The 19,420-nt window shown below is 38.2% G+C and overlaps 2 protein-coding genes and 1 long non-coding RNA gene across 3 annotated transcripts; 1 reads left to right on the top strand and 2 right to left on the bottom strand.

Moving 5' to 3' along the window:
• Positions 1-3,572: 3,572 nt before the first annotated feature.
• Positions 3,573-4,729, bottom strand: LOC124414414. The gene is made up of 4 exons (XM_046895359.1): positions 4,634-4,729; positions 4,210-4,495; positions 3,942-4,156; positions 3,573-3,824 (listed from the first exon to the last, which is right to left on the bottom strand). The coding sequence occupies exons 1-4, from the start codon at positions 4,727-4,729 to the stop codon at positions 3,573-3,575; spliced, it is 849 nt and encodes a 282-aa protein (XP_046751315.1).
• A 4,986-nt stretch (positions 4,730-9,715) lies between these two features.
• On the bottom strand, positions 9,716-12,127 carry LOC124414413. The gene is made up of 9 exons (XM_046895358.1): positions 12,094-12,127; positions 11,672-11,962; positions 11,154-11,584; positions 10,878-11,033; positions 10,649-10,820; positions 10,337-10,595; positions 10,098-10,228; positions 9,798-10,010; positions 9,716-9,729 (listed from the first exon to the last, which is right to left on the bottom strand). Exons 1-9 carry the CDS (start codon positions 12,125-12,127, stop codon positions 9,716-9,718), a joined length of 1,701 nt encoding a protein of 566 aa, XP_046751314.1.
• A 3,978-nt stretch (positions 12,128-16,105) lies between these two features.
• On the top strand, positions 16,106-16,649 carry LOC124414667. Its single transcript, XR_006930050.1, has 2 exons — positions 16,106-16,135; positions 16,496-16,649. It is a non-coding gene; the product is annotated as an uncharacterized LOC124414667 (long non-coding RNA).
• The last annotated feature ends 2,771 nt before the right edge of the window (positions 16,650-19,420 follow it).

Raw genomic sequence — 19,420 nt, 5'->3', positions numbered from 1 at the left:
TGCTGATTTCATCCAAGCGTTGAATAAACAAACAATTTTTTTGTTGCTAAGGTTCTGTAGCAAAGCTATATTCATAGCATGCTGAATAACGCTTGACGCTCGATACGGCGGATTCATTCAAAGTTCCTCTTTATTCTTCTCCGACACGGCCATCCTGACAAGTCACATGTCCTCATGTGAACTTATCTGCAAGAAAATTCAATTCTCCAGCAGTAACAAGTTCGTTTTTAATTAATTCAATTTTACTTTAATAATTTATTTTAAACAGAAAACTTAAATTTCAATTCCAATTTCACATTTATTGACAAAGCAATTAATTTCGATACATAAAGGTATTTTTAAAAGACTCGATACATGTTTTTTACATCTCCTTCACTTCCCTTGAGTGACTAACATTTTTTACCACTTCCCTTGAATGGCAAATGTTCTTAACCACTTCCCTTGAGTGGTAAATGTCTAATCACTTCCCTTGAGTGATTTTCTCTGACACAATTTTTACATGAAGCTGCCCACCGCACACTCACGGTTTCATTCTAGAAATTCCGATTTCAACTGAGCTACGGCTACAAACTTCCATATAAACAATTTTCCAAAAGTAACCATGTATTTAGTTTACATTTCTAATATTTTTTACAAATTTAAATATTTTATTTTTCAAAATTTTCTTTATTCATTTCCAATTCTTCCGGAATGTTACCCTCTGGCATTTTTCGCATCCGGTCATGTGCATATTTTAATGTGCGATTGGAATTCAAAGCTTTCAAAAGATAACTGTTGCCTAACTGTTGCCCTTCAATACTTTAATAATTTTATACGGGCCTTTGTATTTTGCATCTAATTTTATTTGATTTCTAGTCATAGTGACGATATTATCGAGTCTTTTCCCGGAAAACCTTGACGACACTGATTCTTTTATTAAAGAACATTCGGCCCCAAAATCAAAATTAAATGAAAACTGCTCACCTGCATACCTCAAAATGCCAAAAGGTGAATTCACTTCGCAAATATTCACTCGTCATTTGATATTGGATCCGTTGAAGCATCCTGAGAATAATGCCCAGACTCATTGCACTTGAAGCAGGTTATAGGCTTCCTCGTGTCACTGCTTGTAGATGCTTCTCTCTGCCACACATTTGATGCTTCGGTCTGTCGTTGTTCAGCGTGAAGTTCCGAGTTTTTCCTCTTTAAGTAATATACGGCCTTCAATTCTTTTTGTAATTTATTCCTTGTCTCAATTTCTTTCGTGAAAGCAAGGCGTTGAAGTCGTGGTTCAAATTGAGAAATGTGACCGAGGACGAAGGACACCGCAATCTGTTCCATAGAGAGATTCTTCCATCGGTTCATCAACGAGGTTATCATAGTGGTCGAATAAGCGGCGATACATTCTCCTTCTTTTGGTTTCCCTTGATTAAGATTCATCAAGAAAGCAGCGAGAGTTTCCAAACTTTCAAATTTCAGAGAAAATATTTCTGTAAATTCAGTCCAATTTATTCCGGCAAATACGTTTTGGGTTAGCCAGGATAATGCCTCTCCTTTTATCGCACGGCTCAAGGCGTTCACGAGCGACGCTCCTTTCAGCGGTTGTTCTGACATACACATATCGGCCGTTCGAATCCATGCTTGAGTATCTTTCACCTTTTCTGGGTCGAGTTCAGGTAATTCAATTTTCGTCTCTGTAGGTTTTTTCATTGCTTCAATAATCAGCATGAAATTATTTTGCTGCTGTTGCAAAAGCAATTGCCATCTTTCGTCGTCACGTCTCTCGTCGTCACGTCTCTCTTCTCGGTGAGAAGCAGATTCTGATCCCACTTCTGATGTCGGGGGAAGGCCACGAAATGAAGGAGAGGATGAAGGATTAGCAGGATTTACAGCACGTCGAGGCTTATTCATTGCGAAAGCGTGATGATCCCAACACGACTGGTCAATTTGTTTGCTTGACCGAGACTGCTGATTTCATCCAAGCGTTAAATAAACAAACAATTTGTTTGTTGCTAAGGTTCTGTAGCAAAGCTATATTCATAGCATGCTGAATAACGCTTGACGCTCGATACGGCGGATTCATTCAAAGTTCCTCTTTATTCTTCTCCGACATGTATATAAGTTTAGCTGATGAAATAACGGTTAATATAGCGTAGAGAACTATCGATATAAGAATATTGCACGTTATGATTATAATTGTGCATGTCGGTATTAGTCTGAGAACTACGGGTCAGAGCTCCTAAAGCTCTCCTGTGGTAACTGTACGTCGGTAATGTAGGATACAGAGAGGGTGTCCCCGTGGATACCGGCTGGCACGTAACACACGTTAATACTTAATCTATTTTAATTTGGTACTTCTATTACAAGTAGTTTAGCCTAATTAGTAATGAATAGTTATTATCTAAAAAGTGAGAGATTTATGGGTTGAGCTCCTTGATGTTTTAGCTCAACCTTTCTTCGCTCAGTTCTTAGTACATGTAATCTAATATAAAATTAAACTCAATACTGGGGACTGTACGTGACTTTTTCTAGGAGGGGTGGGAATATCCACTACACAAATATGAGATAGCGCATCTATCTCGCTGTCTATCATTGGAAGAATTCTCGAGCACTGTTGAGTTATACCATTTGGTTACAATATAATTTTGAAAAAAGAATTTGAAAAAGGTTCGCCGAGGCAATGCGTCGGGGCGTAACACATGTATTGATAGAACTTACTAAAGCCGAGAATAATCGCACCCGCTTCCTTACTTGAGATTGTTCTGTGTAGTTCAGTCTTAGGAATTAATTTCAAAGCAAAAGGCTTGCATGACATGCCAACGCCGGAGGTAAATTCGGATCGTATGACATTAATACTCTACTAGCTGCTAATATTCCCTCGCTCGCTGAAGCTCGCTCGGATTAGCTGATTTTTGTGCTTGTGCGCTCGCTACGCTCGCTTACTCGTTGTCAGTGACACAAAATAAAACGAAATTTATAAGATACCTCACGCCCATACTGCTTGAGGATTGTTCAGTGGGTAATGAGTGTTGATCAATACACACCATTAACTTACATAATGAAATAACAGACAAAGTTTTTCGGGCACACACTTCCACATAGGACAGTGACAGCTGATTTGCGAAGCGCTATTACCCACACAGGAGAATAGCTGCTGATTTTTCTAGTGTATGTAGTTTTTCTAGTATTCAGCTGGTGATACGCTAGGCTACGCTAGGCTACGCTAGGTGATAGGCTAGGATTTTTGTGCACATGCGCTCGCTGCGCTCGCTGCGCTCGCTTACTCGTTGACATTGTTTCACCAGATTATACGAGATTCAGAAGATACCTCACGCCCTCGCTGCTTGAGGATTTCTTAAGGGGTAATAAACGATGATCAAAATATTATCACAACATGTGTGCAAATACATAATTCAAGAAGTGTTTATGCGTGATTTACATATCCCATGTTTGATGTTATAATTTGCTTCGTTCATACAATATACATCGTTCCGTTGTATAGATATCCCCACAAAAGCTCCGGGATTTCCGCCGTTGCCAATATTTCTATAAACATACATGAATACATAATAAGAATAGATCATTTTATCCATTTATTTCAGTCTTTTTAGAGACCCAGCTTGAGAAATAATGGCGTAAGATGGGGCACGATCTACACTCAGATAGTCAACACTGGAACCTTTGATTTTTGACAATATTTCATTATCAATGGCAATAACGTCGGTATTTGTCGGGGCTAAAATAACTTCGCTAAAAGTTGATAAATCTTGTGGATCAATACTTTCACCAAATATTCCTTGCACAATATTTCCTTTCGACAGTATATCAGTCGGAATAATAACAACCTAATTGTTGAATTCGAATAAATTAGAAAATACTCCATCACCAATTTTCAAAAGCCATTGCTTAAAATCCGTTTGTGCATCGCACACACGAATGTTACCTTTCAATGACATATATACAAAATGACACCATGAACTGCTTCTTTTAACGCACGCTTCTAAAATTTGTGTTCTATTAACACGTCGTACGGCAGGTAGAGTTTGCCGGAAATTACCGCTAACTATGACTACTTTACCCCCAAATAGTTCATTGCAGCAGCATACGTCTCTTAACATACGATCAACGGCTTCTAATGCGTATTTTGATGCCATCGTTATTTCGTCCCAAATTATAACTTTTGCATCACGAATATATATAGACCATGTTTGGAATTAGGTTCAATATTACACGTTGATTGTTCATTCAAAAGAAATGGTAATTTAAACGTTGAGTGAGCCGTCCTGCCCCCTTTTGATAAGTTTGCTGCGATTCCAGTCCATGCCACAGGCAGTACGATTATGTTCTCACTATTCAACGTAGAAATAATCGTGTTATGTAAGTAGCTCTTTCCACTGCTACCGGGACCGTCCAAATAGATACACTTATCAGAAGATACACCACGGACTGCCGCCAAAACCGCATTAAATGCAACACCTTGATTTTTGGTTAGACTATTCACGGAAACTTCGACTGCCTGTTTCAACGCGATCGCACTATCAGTATTCTTATTATTTTTTCTATTATGACAGACCATTGTTAAATTTTCTTATATATCGGGTAGATTAGAAATTTTTAATGTAAATCCATGGAATATTAGTATTTCATTTATCACTTGCAAAGCCTTTTGTTCGTTTTGTTTGTTATACTCGTTATGATTAACAAAATCAGATTTGTATTTTTCGAATAATTGGCGAGCATTAATAGGCATGCCAAATACACATGTAAAGAGAATATACTCTCTTTAAAATTCAGCGCGCTTATTGGACTCCACGCACGCCTACATGACACCTGCTAGATGTCTCGCCGAGTACGAAATGGATCGACAGGCAAACAGAGTTGAGATAGACAGAGAGCGAAATAGACAGGGACAGATAGAGAGAAGAAACACGAAAGAGGTTACGCTAAATCGACTACAGATATAAAACAAACACAAAGCAGTGAAAGAGAGACGAATAAGTGGCCTTAATTGTCGTTTCTCTTATTTCCAGGTAACTGGTCATTTGTGTACATATTGTAAATAGAAACATCGATCATAATATAAAATATAAAATTCTCTTATTTCCAGAGAAACAAATTTGGTTCATTTATTCTACAACCCCTGTAACAAAAAACATTACAAAACGACAATTTTCGTCACAAAATGAAGCTGAAATTTGAGTTCAAGGCTGTGGCTTCCCCAAAGGACAGTAAAAGTACAGTGGTAGCCATAACCTCAATTGTAACAGAACAAGGAGAAAAATACGCCATACCAGATGAACTCATGTATGCAGAATTTCATGAGGAGCTAAAAAAAACGGAGGCCTTCAAAAAGGTAAGAGAGTCATTAGCAAAAAGGCATGATGAATTAAAAATATGGATAACGATAACAAAAGAGTTGCAAAAGATATATTTGGATGATGAAGAAAATATCCAGTTTGGAGGGAAATATTTGAAACAAATACCCCCAGAGAACATTAAAGAACACTCTGACTTGACAAAGATATTGGAAAAATTAGTTGAAAAATCAGAAAAAAAAGAAGAAGAGAAAAACTTAAAACACATCGCAGAAAAATTTGTACTGGAAAAATTCAATTATAAAACATCTAATGTGAAACAATGGCTAAACACGTTTGAGAAAGAATGTGGAAGATTCAAAATAGAAAAAGATGAAACCAAAATCGAACTACTGAGAGTATTCTTAGATGGAATCTGCCAGGACTGGTACACTTCTACAGCAATAAAAAGAGAGCATGAAAACGATTGGCAAGGATGGAAACAGACGTTAACAGAAACTTTTTCAAGTAAAGGATGGAGTAGCAGAACATATGCTCATTACTTCAAGTACAAAGAAGGCTCACTAGTACAATATGCAATAAAGAAGGAACGACTATTATTAGAAATAAACAAGAACATGGACACTGATACAATGATAGACAGAATCGCATTTGGTTTACCAGAATTTATCAGAGAGAAAATCGATAGAGATGAAATCGAGGATACAAAAGATTTAATCAACGAATTACAAAAGCTCGAAGTAATAACCGACAAAAAGAGAATATTTAAAAAGGAAGGTAAACCAGAATATAAAGCTAGAAACGAAGAAAAAAAACCATGCAAGACATGTGAGAATATGGGTAAAGGTGCAAGATACCACCCAGAAGAGAAATGCTGGTTTAAACAAGAAAGAAAAGAGAAACCTAAAGCTATAGGAAGCAATTCAGTAATAGAAGTAGAACTGAACACAGAAAAAAAAAACGAATAGTCACACCATTGATCAGATTCAAGATGCTAATTGAAAATAAGACAGATATAATGGGAACATACGACCCAGGCTCTCAAGTCTCTTTAATAAACTCAAAGTGGATAAAGATAAAAGAGAATAAAGAAGACGTAAACAAAATATTCTTAAAGTCAGTCAATGGTGTGAATCATACAAATGGATTAGTAAGAATAAAAATAAAAATATTTAACATAGAAAAAAAAGTAGACATATACGTAGTCGAAAGAGAGGATTTCGAAGATTGCATAATAGGATTAGATTTGATACCCATGTTCAAGTTGAGACTGAGCGAAAACTTAGTAATCTCACAGAAAATTGAAAAAGAGACAGAAAACCCAGGGAAAATATTACGGGAAATGAAAAGCGAAACTACAAATTGTTCAGTTAATTTCAACGAACACGTAGAAACAGATGAATTCCAAACGAAAATAGAACATTTAGATAAAGATCAAAAGATTAAAATAGAAAGATTAATAGACAACAACAAATCAGTGTTTGCAAAGGACAAATACGATATTGGAACTGTTAATGAGTATGAAGCTAGAATCGATTTAATAGTGGAGAAATACAGCAGTAAAAGACCATACAGATGTAATATAGATGACAAAAAAGAAATCGAAAAACAAATAGCCAAATTACTGGAAAAGAAATTGATCGAAGAATCTTATAGTCCCTTTGCTGCACCTGTCACACTAGCATATAAAAAAAATGAAGGAAAGACACGAATGTGCATAGACTTCAGAGATTTAAACAAAAACATTGTACCTCAAGCACAACCATTTCCGTTGATAGACGATATAATAATAAGAGCCAGAAACTGTAAATATTTCACGACACTGGACATAAACTCAGCGTTTTGGGCGATACCATTAAGAATTGAGGATAGAAGAAAAACAGGGTTCGTGACGCAAGATGGGCACTTTCAATGGACATGTCTACCGTTCGGGCTGAAAACGTCTCCAGCTATATTCCAACGAATACTGAGTAACATATTGAGAAAACATGGACTAATTGAATTCTCGGTAAACTATATAGACGATATCCTGATACACTCACCGACGTTTGGAGAACATCTAGACCACATTGAACAAGTACTAGAAGCAATAAAAAAAGAAGGATTTCGGCTAAAATTTAAAAAATGCACATTCGCTGCTAGTTCAGTTAAATATTTAGGACATGTAATAGGAGAAAATACGGTAACACCGTTGAAAGACAACATAACATCTATAAAAAATTTTCCGACTCCTACCACACAAAAACAAATCAGACAATTTCTGGGAAAAATTAATTTTTACCACGAGTACATAGAAAAGAGCTCAATATTACTAGATCCACTACATCAACTATTAAGGAAAAACACAAAATTCACATGGTCGGAAGATTGCGAAAAAGCTTTTATAAACATAAAGGAAATGCTATGCTCCCAACCAGTGCTACAGATATTCGACAAAGACCTTCCAATCAAAATATATACAGATGCATCACTTAAAGGCATAGGCGCAATATTAAAACAAACACAAGATGACGGAAAAGAAAAACCTGTTGCCTACTTCTCAAAGAAACTCAATGATACACAAAAAAGAAAAAAGGCAATATATCTTGAATGTTTAGCCATAAAAGAGGCAATAAAGTACTGGCAACACTGGCTGATAGGGAGATACTTCGAAATATACTCTGATCACAAACCACTAGAAAACATGAATATAAGAGCACGAACAGACGAAGAACTAGGCGACCTAACCCACTACCTATCCCAATACGATTTTAAAATTATATACGTTCCAGGGAAAGATAATACAGAAGCGGACTGTTTAAGTAGGAACCCGGTGCTAGAATCAAATATAGAAGAAGAAGAGGACTTATTGAAAACGGTAAATTTTATCGAAATAGATGAAATAAAACTAGATCAGATGAATAACACATTACTACAAAAAAAAAAAGAAACGTTAGTAAAAAAAAATGGAATATATTATAAAACAGTAAAAAAAAGAGAGAAAATCATATTAACTGAAAAATTCAGTATCGATTTAATTAAAAAAATACACAAAGAATGGTGTCACACAGGAATAACACAGACAAGAATGAAAATAAGCCCATATTATACCGCTAAAAACTTAGTAAAGAATATTAAAAAAATATGTAAAGAATGTGATATATGTATTAGGAATAAATCAAGAGGACAACATAAATTGGGCTCAATATCACAATTAGGGCCAGCGACTAAAGCTTTCGAAATTATGTCCATAGATACAATTGGAGGATTGGGAAGCAATAGGTCGACAAAAAAATATATACATCTACTTGTCGACCACTTCACGAGACACGCGTTTATTTTAACATCAAAAACCCAAAACGCCAACGATTTTATAAAACTAGTTCAAACTGTGTTAGAAATAGGAAACATCGGAACAATCTTAACGGATCAATACCCCGGAATAAATTCGAGAGAATTCAAAGACTACCTAAAAAAGGAAGAAGTCCAACTGATTTTCACTGCAATAAATGCACCGTTTTCAAATGGTCTAAACGAAAGACTAAACCAGACGCTAATAAATAAAATAAGATGTAGAATAAACGAAGAGAAAAACAAGAGAGCATGGACATCGATAGCGAGAGAATGTGTAAACAAATATAATAGACTAGAACACACGACCACAGGATTTACACCAGAGTACCTATTATACGGCACGGACACCAGAATTATACCAGAAGAATTAAGAAGAAAGAAAAACGGAGAAGACTGGACAAGAGATAAGAAGCTAGCACTGGAAAGAACGCTAAGATCACATAAGTATAATAAAAGTATATTTGACAAAAATAGAAGACAGCACGAATTCAACGTTGGAGACAAGGTATTCATAGAAAATGGGAACAAACTCAACAGGAAAAAGCTAGAAGAACTGAGAATCGGACCATTCATGATAGAAGAAAAAATTTCAAACTCGATTTATAAAATAAAAACTGAGAAAAGAAATCAAGATACAAGTCTATTCCACGTTACAAAACTAACTCCAATGTGGGAAGAAGAGGATGACTGAGAAATTTGCAATTTCTATCCCGGGGAGGGGAGATGTAAAGAGAATATACTCTCTTTAAAATTCAGCGCGCTTATTGGACTCCACGCACGCCTACATGACACCTGCTAGATGTCTCGCCGAGTACGAAATGGATCGACAGGCAAACAGAGTTGAGATAGACAGAGAGCGAAATAGACAGGGACAGATAGAGAGAAGAAACACGAAAGAGGTTACGCTAAATCGACTACAGATATAAAACAAACACAAAGCAGTGAAAGAGAGACGAATAAGTGGCCTTAATTGTCGTTTCTCTTATTTCCAGGTAACTGGTCATTTGTGTACATATTGTAAATAGAAACATCGATCATAATATAAAATATAAAATTCTCTTATTTCCAGAGAAACAAATTTGGTTCATTTATTCTACAACCCCTGTAACAACAAACATTACACACATATGTATGCAAATAATCGACACATTTCGGTCGGAAATTTCAAACTTGACGCTTCAGAAAGACATTTGTCCCATTCCTCGTCATCAGTAACTAATTTGCGCGCAACTGCCGCTTCTAAATAGGTTGGATACATTATACTACCATATGTCCGCACATCTTGAAATGATTGAGCTCCTCGAACGTGTAATAACAACACTCTCAGATAATAACGCTCAGTTTCCTCACGACTCACAAAGTACATTCTACTCAAAACAGGTACTACGAATTTCTTTCGTTTCGACCACTTCGTAAATTTTTGTTCATCAAAAACGTGATAATTTGGAATTTCACAATACAAATACTTACGTGCTTCGATATCAGTGGTGTTCAAAGTGAACCATGCAAGCAATGTAGATTCCTTGTTTTTATCTATGGTTATTTCTTCATTACTCTCTTCAAAATATACCACTTGTTCACCTTCTATATGAACTGATAATCTGTATATAGCATGGGACTGTTCATTCATCGGATATGCATACAGACGATGCATTGCTTCTGGCGGACAAACATATCGCGTCGATATATATTCATCCACCTAATTGTACATGATGTTACAATCTTCTTGCACATTCTCCATTTCAACAATCGCACAATCATGACCTTTATAGCAATATTTGAATAAATATTTTATACACTGCACCATCGAACATATCTCGACGTTAATGTGACTATTGAATTTCAATAACAAATACGCGTTATACGGCACAACATCTCTATTATTAGCAGTTCTACGTGTCCCATCTTCCTTAACATCACAAACAATAAGGTTTCCGTCATCTCGCCTACGATATATACGGGATGACCCTTCAAATAATAATTTGTTTCCAACACATAATACTTCGGAAATCGTTTCGTACATCGATTTGTTTTCGTGTCCATGCAAGGTGAATCAACATTTTGTTGACCACACGGGCCGTGAACCATACATTGTCTGACGATGTCGTGCAGTAACGGATATCTTGTCTTATCGGGTATCTCGGCCGAAACTATTCTGTCAACGTCATCTGCATCTCGAATTTTGCTGTCTTCCTCTAGCCAAAACAACATATGAAAATGTGATAAGCCTCATTTTTGAAATTCGATTACATAAACATAAGCAGCACACTTTCCAAATACTGCTTCGACGATTAATTGTGCTTTCAGCTCCTTAACTTTCCGACAAAATACTCTAGCTATAAGGTCTGGTCGATCCATTGCAGTTTGACCAGGCTTCAGATTTTCAACATATTCTTTCCATTTTGGCTAACAGGTCGTAGTAATGAATAAATCGGGTTTGCCATATTTTTGCAATATTGCCATTGCGTCAATGAAACTTTGCTGCAAAGCTCGTGGACTCCCATTAAACAAAGACAGTAATATCACCATTTTCCCTATCCTTGCATTATCCCGTCCTGCTTTGTTGTGAAGATAATCGATTACGCCTTCATACGTTTCTGCTCGTAATTCACTTTGTTGATTTCTCATAAAATACAGACAATGACTTTCAACTTTCGTCCACATATCGACAATATATTGCTGGGATGAACTTCCCATACTCAGACATGGATTAAACCCGCCTCTATCGCTCAACATAAAGCTGTAGTATTGCAACGCTGTTATATCACGTTTTCCTCCCGTTTGCTTCATCTTCAGCGCGCATCCAGACTGACCGGATGGAAAGATGAGAGGATACGTCATAGGGTCAACATGTTGACTCAGAGATGACATACTTATAGGACCCTTACTTTTAGAATATACAAATATGTCTCTTTGTAACGGAGGATCTCCATCTTCAGCAACGAACACCACTGCCACTTCATTGCATGTTGGTATGTTGAAACGATTTTAATCAACCGTGTCATCTCTCTTCAACCACATTCAAACTTCACGAACTGGACAACCGGTTAAATTGGACAGCAATATTTCGTTTCTTTCCACCTCGTACATCATATTAAACGCCTTCGCGTATGGATTGACTCTGCGTATAACGTCATCCAATACGCTCAATACCTCTGGTAAGCAGCCACTATTGCCGGGATGTTGCATACGAACTCTAGTAGCGATCTCGTTATCAACAATATATAATTGTCCATATTTACGGGATTCATTGACATCTGGATGAAGCGCATATGTATTATTATAGGTTTGTCCACATATACGGAATACAAATGGACCTTGACTTTTAAAGGCGTCTAATTTAGCACTTAAACTTGCAAATGCCAAGGAATTGTTGTAACTTCCTTAATTTTTCATAAAATTTCTACTATATGCATCATTACCGTTGATCAATGCTTGAATCTCTTTCGGATAAAAACTATCTTACAAAATACGTGCTTGACCTTTGTGACAGCAACCATTATACTTCTTATCACCGGGCAATTCAGAAACAAAATGTTCAGCATGAAAAAACTAACACGGATAATTCATTTTTCACAGATAATGTAATTCCACTTCATCTCCCATAAAATCGGGACTTTCCAATACCACCCTTCCTATCGGAATCACGGAAGGATTACTTCTCCTTTTTTTTTGTCGCAGGTAACACTAAACCTTCTGTCTTATTAAGTTTTTTTTCCTTTGGACTCTTCTCCCGAATTGACTCTTCCGTATTTTCAACATTTTTGTTGGTTTCCCTTCTTTGCTTTTGACGTAATGTAATTCATTTTTCACAGATAATGTAATTCCACTTCATCTCCCATAAAATCGGGACTTTCCAATACCACCCTTCCTATCGGAATCACGGAAGGATTACTTCTCCTTTTTTTTTGTCGCAGGTAACACTAAACCTTCTGTCTTATTAAGTTTTTTTTCCTTTGGACTCTTCTCCCGAATTGACTCTTCCGTATTTTCAACATTTTTGTTGGTTTCCCTTCTTTGCTTTTGACGTATTGCATCGGCCTTAAGTCTGTTGGCTCGTTGCTCCTCGGATTCTCTTTCACGTTTTTTTTTTCATTTTATTTGCATTGCTTTTACGGATCACGGACTCGTTCGTGGTTTTCACATTTTTGTTGGTTTCCCTTCTTTGCTTCTGACGTATTGCATCGGCCTTGGGTCTGTTGGCCCGTCGTTCCTCAGATTCTTTCGCACGACTTTTTTTCATTCTATCCGCATCGCTTTTACAGACCACGGACTCCTTTGTGTTTTGCACATTTTTGTTAGTTATCCTTCTTTGCTTCTGACCTATCGCATCAGCCTCAAGTCTGTTGGCCCGTTGCTCCTCAGGATCTTTTGCACGACTTGATTTTTCTCTATCTGCATCTTTGTAGCGTCATGCAGCCGCCCGAATGTTATTTGCCTTCTCTATAAGATTCTATGATTTTCTTCGCTTTTGGTTTTGTACATTTAAAATTAACTCTATTATCGGTATCAAGGGGTTGATTCTGATGTTTCTGCTCCCTATTGTACATAAATACTTTTTTTTTCAGGTAAACCTTTTTGTGGCATTGATTCACTCACTTGGATATTTACCTTATCGACACCTTTTACGACCTCAGATTTATTACGTTTCGTACACACACCTGTGGAAAACGTTTCGCGCAGCGTGTTGCTATGCGAGGTTACTTGTATAAATGGAAAGTGTATCAAATGTTCCGAATTGAACATGTTAAATAAATGTGGTCTCATCCTTGATGTATCATACTGTACCTCACAAGGATTCACACCAAAAGCAACAGAAGTTGCAAAAGCTATGGAAAACACACCGCAATCCCAGTAATTACTTTGTTGCTGTACTTTTTCAAACACAACACGTATATTGTAATGAGGTAACAATTTGCTCAAAAATATCTCATGATCATCGTGCAATACTCTCTTGTTAGCGCTATCATATATGTGTAATACTTCGGTATCGTAGTTAACACAAATCCAATGTCCGAAATGTCTCGGGCCATGAAACAGTATTTGCATGCATGCTTCATTTTCCGGAACACTTTGAATTGATCGTGGTATTTGTACCAATAAGGTACTCTGCATGCGAAAAGTCAAGTATTGCTCTGATAAATCGCTGAATTTGTTCATATGTGTAATCAACACATACCTGATTGACCAGTTCTCTGCAAGACCGCAAAATCATCCAGAGATAATTCTACATACCTGCGTCGATTCATGGTAATATCACTTTGTACCCTTCTTCTCTTTTCCGCTTAGTTTCACACTCGCTCACAAATCAGCAACAGAATGTCCAATTATACCTTTGACGCCGATGTGATTAGTTTTATCACGTATTACTTACAAACTCGAAAAACTCGATTTATTGTGGACGTATACGTCAATACGCGCCAGTGATAGCATCGTCATGTGCCCGTCATTACGCCTATTGAATTCGATCAATGTAGAGGTCGTTCGAGTCTTTATCTACGACGAAAACCCAAACAACCGTTTTCGACTTTACTATCACACAATAATATAAGTACATGGAATATGCCATGAATATTTCCATGTATATGCAGAATAGCTGTGTGCCTAACACATTGAGGCAGGCAACCAGATTCCAAATCAATTCTGAATTCATCAGGCCAAGGACCTGGAGCGCAGGAACTACAGAGCGCTGGTCCTGGAAGTCGAGTCTCACCAGGTAGTGGACCCGGAGCGCAGAAACTACGGAGTGCTTGTCCTGAAATTCAAAATTCATCAGGTTAAGGACCTGGAGCGAATGAGCTACGGAGCGCTCGTTCTGGAGACAAAATTCACCCGGTTCAGGACCTGGAGCGCAGGTACTATCGAGCGCTAGTCCTGAAATCCAAAACTCACCGGGTCAAGGACCTGGAGCCGATGAGCTACGGAGCGCTTGGCCTGGAAGTCGAAATTCATCAGGTTCAGGACCTGGAGCGTAGTAGCTACGGAGCACTCGTCCTGAAATTACAAATTCACCAGGTCAAAGACGTGGAGCGCAGGAACTACGGGGCGCTTGTCCTGGAGGTCAAGTTTCACCAGGTAGTGGACGTGGGATGCAGAAACTACGGAGCGCTTGCCTTGGACGTCGAAATTCACCAGATAGTAGCCCTGGAGCGCAGAAACTACGGAGCCCTTGTCCTGGAGGTCGAGTTTCACCAGATAGTGGACGTGGGGCGCAGAAACTACGGCCTGGAGGTCGATATTCACCAGGTAGTATACTTGGGGCGCAGGAACTACGGAGCGCTTGTCCTGGACGTCGAAATTCACCTGGTAGTCAACCTGGAGCGCAAGAACCACGGAGCGCTTGTCCTGAAGGTCGAGTACCACCAAGTAGTGGACCTGGGGCGCAGGAACTACGGTGCGCTGGTTCTAAAAGTCGGAATTCACCAGGTCAAGTACCTGGAGCGGATCGCGATTTTTATACGTCCTCTCGACTGCGCGGTCATTTCCGGACTGAGAATTTCGGCTCGCTAAATTTTGTCCCCGCCAATTACTATAGCTCGACGATGACGTCAATAGAAAAAAAATTCTGGTGACGTCACTTTCTGAACATCCGAACATCCGGACATCCAAAATTTGGTTTCGAACTTTAATACTATAATACGATTTGTAGTGATTTGCTCTTTCAACCACTTGAACGCTTTGAGACACTTGTCTGATCAATCCCAATTTTTTTATTACATAAGTCGTATAAGGGTTTTACATGATGAGCTTTATCAGGTAGGAACTTTTCGTAGAAATTCGATAAACCTGAAAAAGCTTACAATTCTTAACAGTTTTTTGGCACAGGGGCGTCTTGTACTGCCGAGATTTTGGATCGTGCCGGTTTTACCCTGATTCGTCAATCAGGAATCCCAGTATCTTTATATCTTTTCTAAAGAAGTCATATTTATTTACGTTGATTCCTAATCAGGCGTCTTTTGGTCTACGAAAAATTTCTTCCAAGATTTTAACATATTCTCCAGGTGTTTTACCTGTACAGTAAATATTATCGATGTAAATTTCTCTACGGGGAATATCTTCTAAAATACTCTTTAACATTTCCTAGCATTCGGCTTTTACCAATATATTTATTTCATTTGTTATTTTTTGAGACAATGCAATAGGAACATGATATGGCTTCAATTGTATTGGCCTAGCATTACCTTTCAAAACAAGTCTGACTTTCCGCACATTGAGGGGACCCGGTGGTCTAGAAATTTCAAAAAATCGATTTTTTTTTCTCGCTATTTCAAAAGTATAGTGTCTTAAGAATATACTGTATAATTTTCATGCGGAAATTCTCAACATTATAGCTTCTACAGCCCATTAACCAGGTAGAGAGCGGTCCGCGCGCTCCTCATGGGTCTAGCGCTCCGAACAGGGCAGTTGTCCCGACCCTTCTCCGAAAATATATACCTGTATATAGTATATACTATATACCTATATATACCCTTCCCTTCCCTATATGGTGCCGGAATCGCGGATTGACTGTAAGTATTTAAAATTTCCTCAATTTTTGAAAATATCTGTACCTCAAACTTTAAACTCATTTATCTCGAAACGACTTTTTTCGGCACGGCGGGGGTGAAAACAAAAAAAACTATTCAACCGAATCACTTGAAATTTGGATATGTTGTTAACAACATGTATGGCTATCGTCGGAACTAGAATCATAATTTTATTCAAATAATTTCCTATTGTTTACACTAAAAAACTAGTGAAAAAAGACCCGATTTTACGAACTTTTTTTTCAAAAGCGCGCCATTTTGTCAATTTCAATTTTTCCGATTTGTTCTAGTTGCGAACATAACTGCACTCTTTCTGAAATCTTCTTGAATTTTGAGTTTCAGATGAGTAAAAGTCTTGAAATCACCTACGCCGTCCGGGTCCGATTTTTCGAGAGGGTCATCTTCAGCGGCATTTTTATAATAATAAATGTTTTTAAAATAAAGAAAAATTTTTTTTTTGTGTGCTTAATAAACGTAGTAATATGCCCGGAAAGTTGAAACATCGTTTTTCAAATTTTGAATGGCAAAAAAAAAAAAACCGTGAAAATAGGTAAAATTTTTGTGCTCTAGACCACCGGGTCCCCTTAAAAGCGCCTTGTTCATTCGAAAATCATTTTGGATGTGAGGATAAAAATTTGTCCCTCAGCTCATTATGCATGTAGAATATACTGACAAATTTCGGTTTCTCTACCTCTCCAATTTTCAAAGGCCAGAACGCAAATTCCTTAAGCCAGTAGACACCCACTAATGATAGGCCGTCGCCTTGCATAACATATGAATCTAAATAACGATTCTTGTTTCAGAATTTCACACGTATACTTTTGAACATGCTATAGGGTTCAATTGCATTCGCCCGTAGCTAGATAAAAGGTCACAAGTCGTTTATTTGCAAAATCTTTATTTTTATTTGTCTCCGAGATTGCAGCTACATATGCTTCGGAGTCAATATTGTACTATTCAAAATCTCAACGTTCTCGAACATTGGGTTCGTTTTAATATACAGTAATACCCCGGACTTAAGCGATAGATGGGACCAAGAGATAGCCGTGTAAGTCGAATTCGCGTAAGTCGGGGTGATGACATAATTAAAGATAAACCAATAATGTGCACTGCGTACGTAAAATAATTCCACAAGGAACACATCCGAACTTGTCATAAACCGAAGTTGCACTGCGTACGTAATGTTTCACGGAATTGGAATTGTTATTCTACACGGAACACGTTCGAACTTGTCGTAAGCCGAACACGCCGATGCGCGCGACGATTAAAAAGAAAAACCGCGTATCTCCGAATTCGCGTAAAACGGGGTAGCGTAAGTCGGGGTATTACTGTACTTAATTGAGAGGTGATTACTTTTCGCAAACAAGTCTACTGAATTTATTATATAAAAATCCAAAAATTTACTTTACCTTTTTCTTTAGATTTATATTTATCGTAAGCAGCAAAGCAGTTTTCGAAAACCGTATCTTTACCATGTTTTTTTTTAAACACATTCTCTCCAAGTGACTTTTGACTCCATACAAGCTGCAAACTAAATTCTTTGAAACACATTCTTCCAAAGAATGATCGTTAATTTTACCGCAGCAAAAACAGATGTACTTTTTATTTGTATTTTTAAACTTGCTCTTATCGCTTATACCTTGTCTTTCACCTCTATCTTAGAACCTTTGTTACCCTGTGCTTGTTGATTTGCGTTGCGCCAGTTGACGTGATTATTGACGACTTCGCTGTAAGTTGCGGTGTTTCATCCGTACGTTTGGCGTTGCGAAGCGCTAATTCTATTGCAGAAGCGATGTCGACCGCTTTCTCGAAAGTGAGTAGTAATACAATGTCGGTTCTGCGTATAGAATCTTGTTGCCGACACTTACCGACGTCTTACCTAAACTCAAACCCCTCTCCACGATAACGTCACAATCCGCTGTACCAAACGAAGATCGAAATCGCTCTACTTATTTATCGACCGAAGGTTCAACCTCACCGACACTCTTATCAGCCGAAGGTCAAAATCTTGCTGCCCTACCGACAATTTCATCGACCAAAGGTCAAAATCACGCAGCGTTAGCATCAGTCTCGCTGTCAGCCCCCCTGCCGACGGTCGAGATGTAGCGGAGACGCAAACGATTCTGTTTCCAGCGTGCCCATCTCAGGAATGTTCCGGTCAACCTTGAGTGGCTTGCGGCGTGCTATTTGACACCCTACATATCACAAATAATAGTGCCGAGAATCGTTTCCGTTAACCCGATATAAAGCACGTGACATTCGTTTCCCGTGACCAAAAAACTGTTGGTGAGATCTAAAGTCCGGTGCGTTATCAACCACGTGATGTTTTCTCATAACCAAAGACTGCTTGTGAGGCCCAAAGACCAGTATAATATCTGTTAGATTATTGGCATAAATGAAGAAAAACGAGTTATATATATACAACGTGTATTGGTTTTATTTATTTGATGAAATTATACAAAGTTAGAATAAAGGTACGCTCTCGGTGAGCCTCACGCTTCGACTGCGCGATATAAACAAAATAAGCGGGTGCTATACACAGAAAATTAGGCAACGCCCCAATCTTTTCTTGTCTCGCCCATACACACGCACACACATATACATCGTACGACGTATTCCTCAACACTCCCACTCGGCGTACAATGTACATATCGTCATACTTCCATAGCCCACTCTTCTCACGCTACCACATGCTACTCGTATATCTTCACAACATTCAAGCGTTCGATATTTTTCACGAATTTTTCGCGATGGAGAGCCTTCGTAAAAACATCGGCCAATTGATCATCACTGCACACATACTGCACTTGCACTATTTTCTCTTTATTTGCTTCTCTCACATAATGCAGATGCACATCGAAGTGCTTGGTCCTGGCGTGCACTTCCGGGTTCTTGATTAGTCGCAGCGTACTTTGGTTGTCGATGTTCAGCTCAATAGGATCTCTCAGCTCCTTCCCAACGTCCTTCAGGAGCTGCTTCAGCCAATACGCTTCACGCGCACCCTCACAGCTAGCGGCATATTCTGCTTCAGTAGTGGAAAGTGTCACCTTCTTTTGCCTTTGACTCTTCCAAGTCACAGCCCCACCTCCCATGGTGAAGACAAAGCCTGTCGTCGATTGTCGAGTCTCCATGCCAGCAAAGTCTGCGTCAGTATATCCCGCGATAGCTGCTACGGAATTATACGTGATGCCAAACTCTGAGGTCGATTTGAGGTATCTCAAGATTCTTTTTACTGCATTTATATGCTCCGTACTAGGATTTTCCAGG

This window comes from Diprion similis, chromosome 14, assembly GCF_021155765.1.
Source record: "Diprion similis isolate iyDipSimi1 chromosome 14, iyDipSimi1.1, whole genome shotgun sequence".
Taxonomy (NCBI): domain Eukaryota; kingdom Metazoa; phylum Arthropoda; class Insecta; order Hymenoptera; family Diprionidae; genus Diprion; species Diprion similis.
This window is presented reverse-complemented; position numbering and strand designations above follow the sequence as displayed.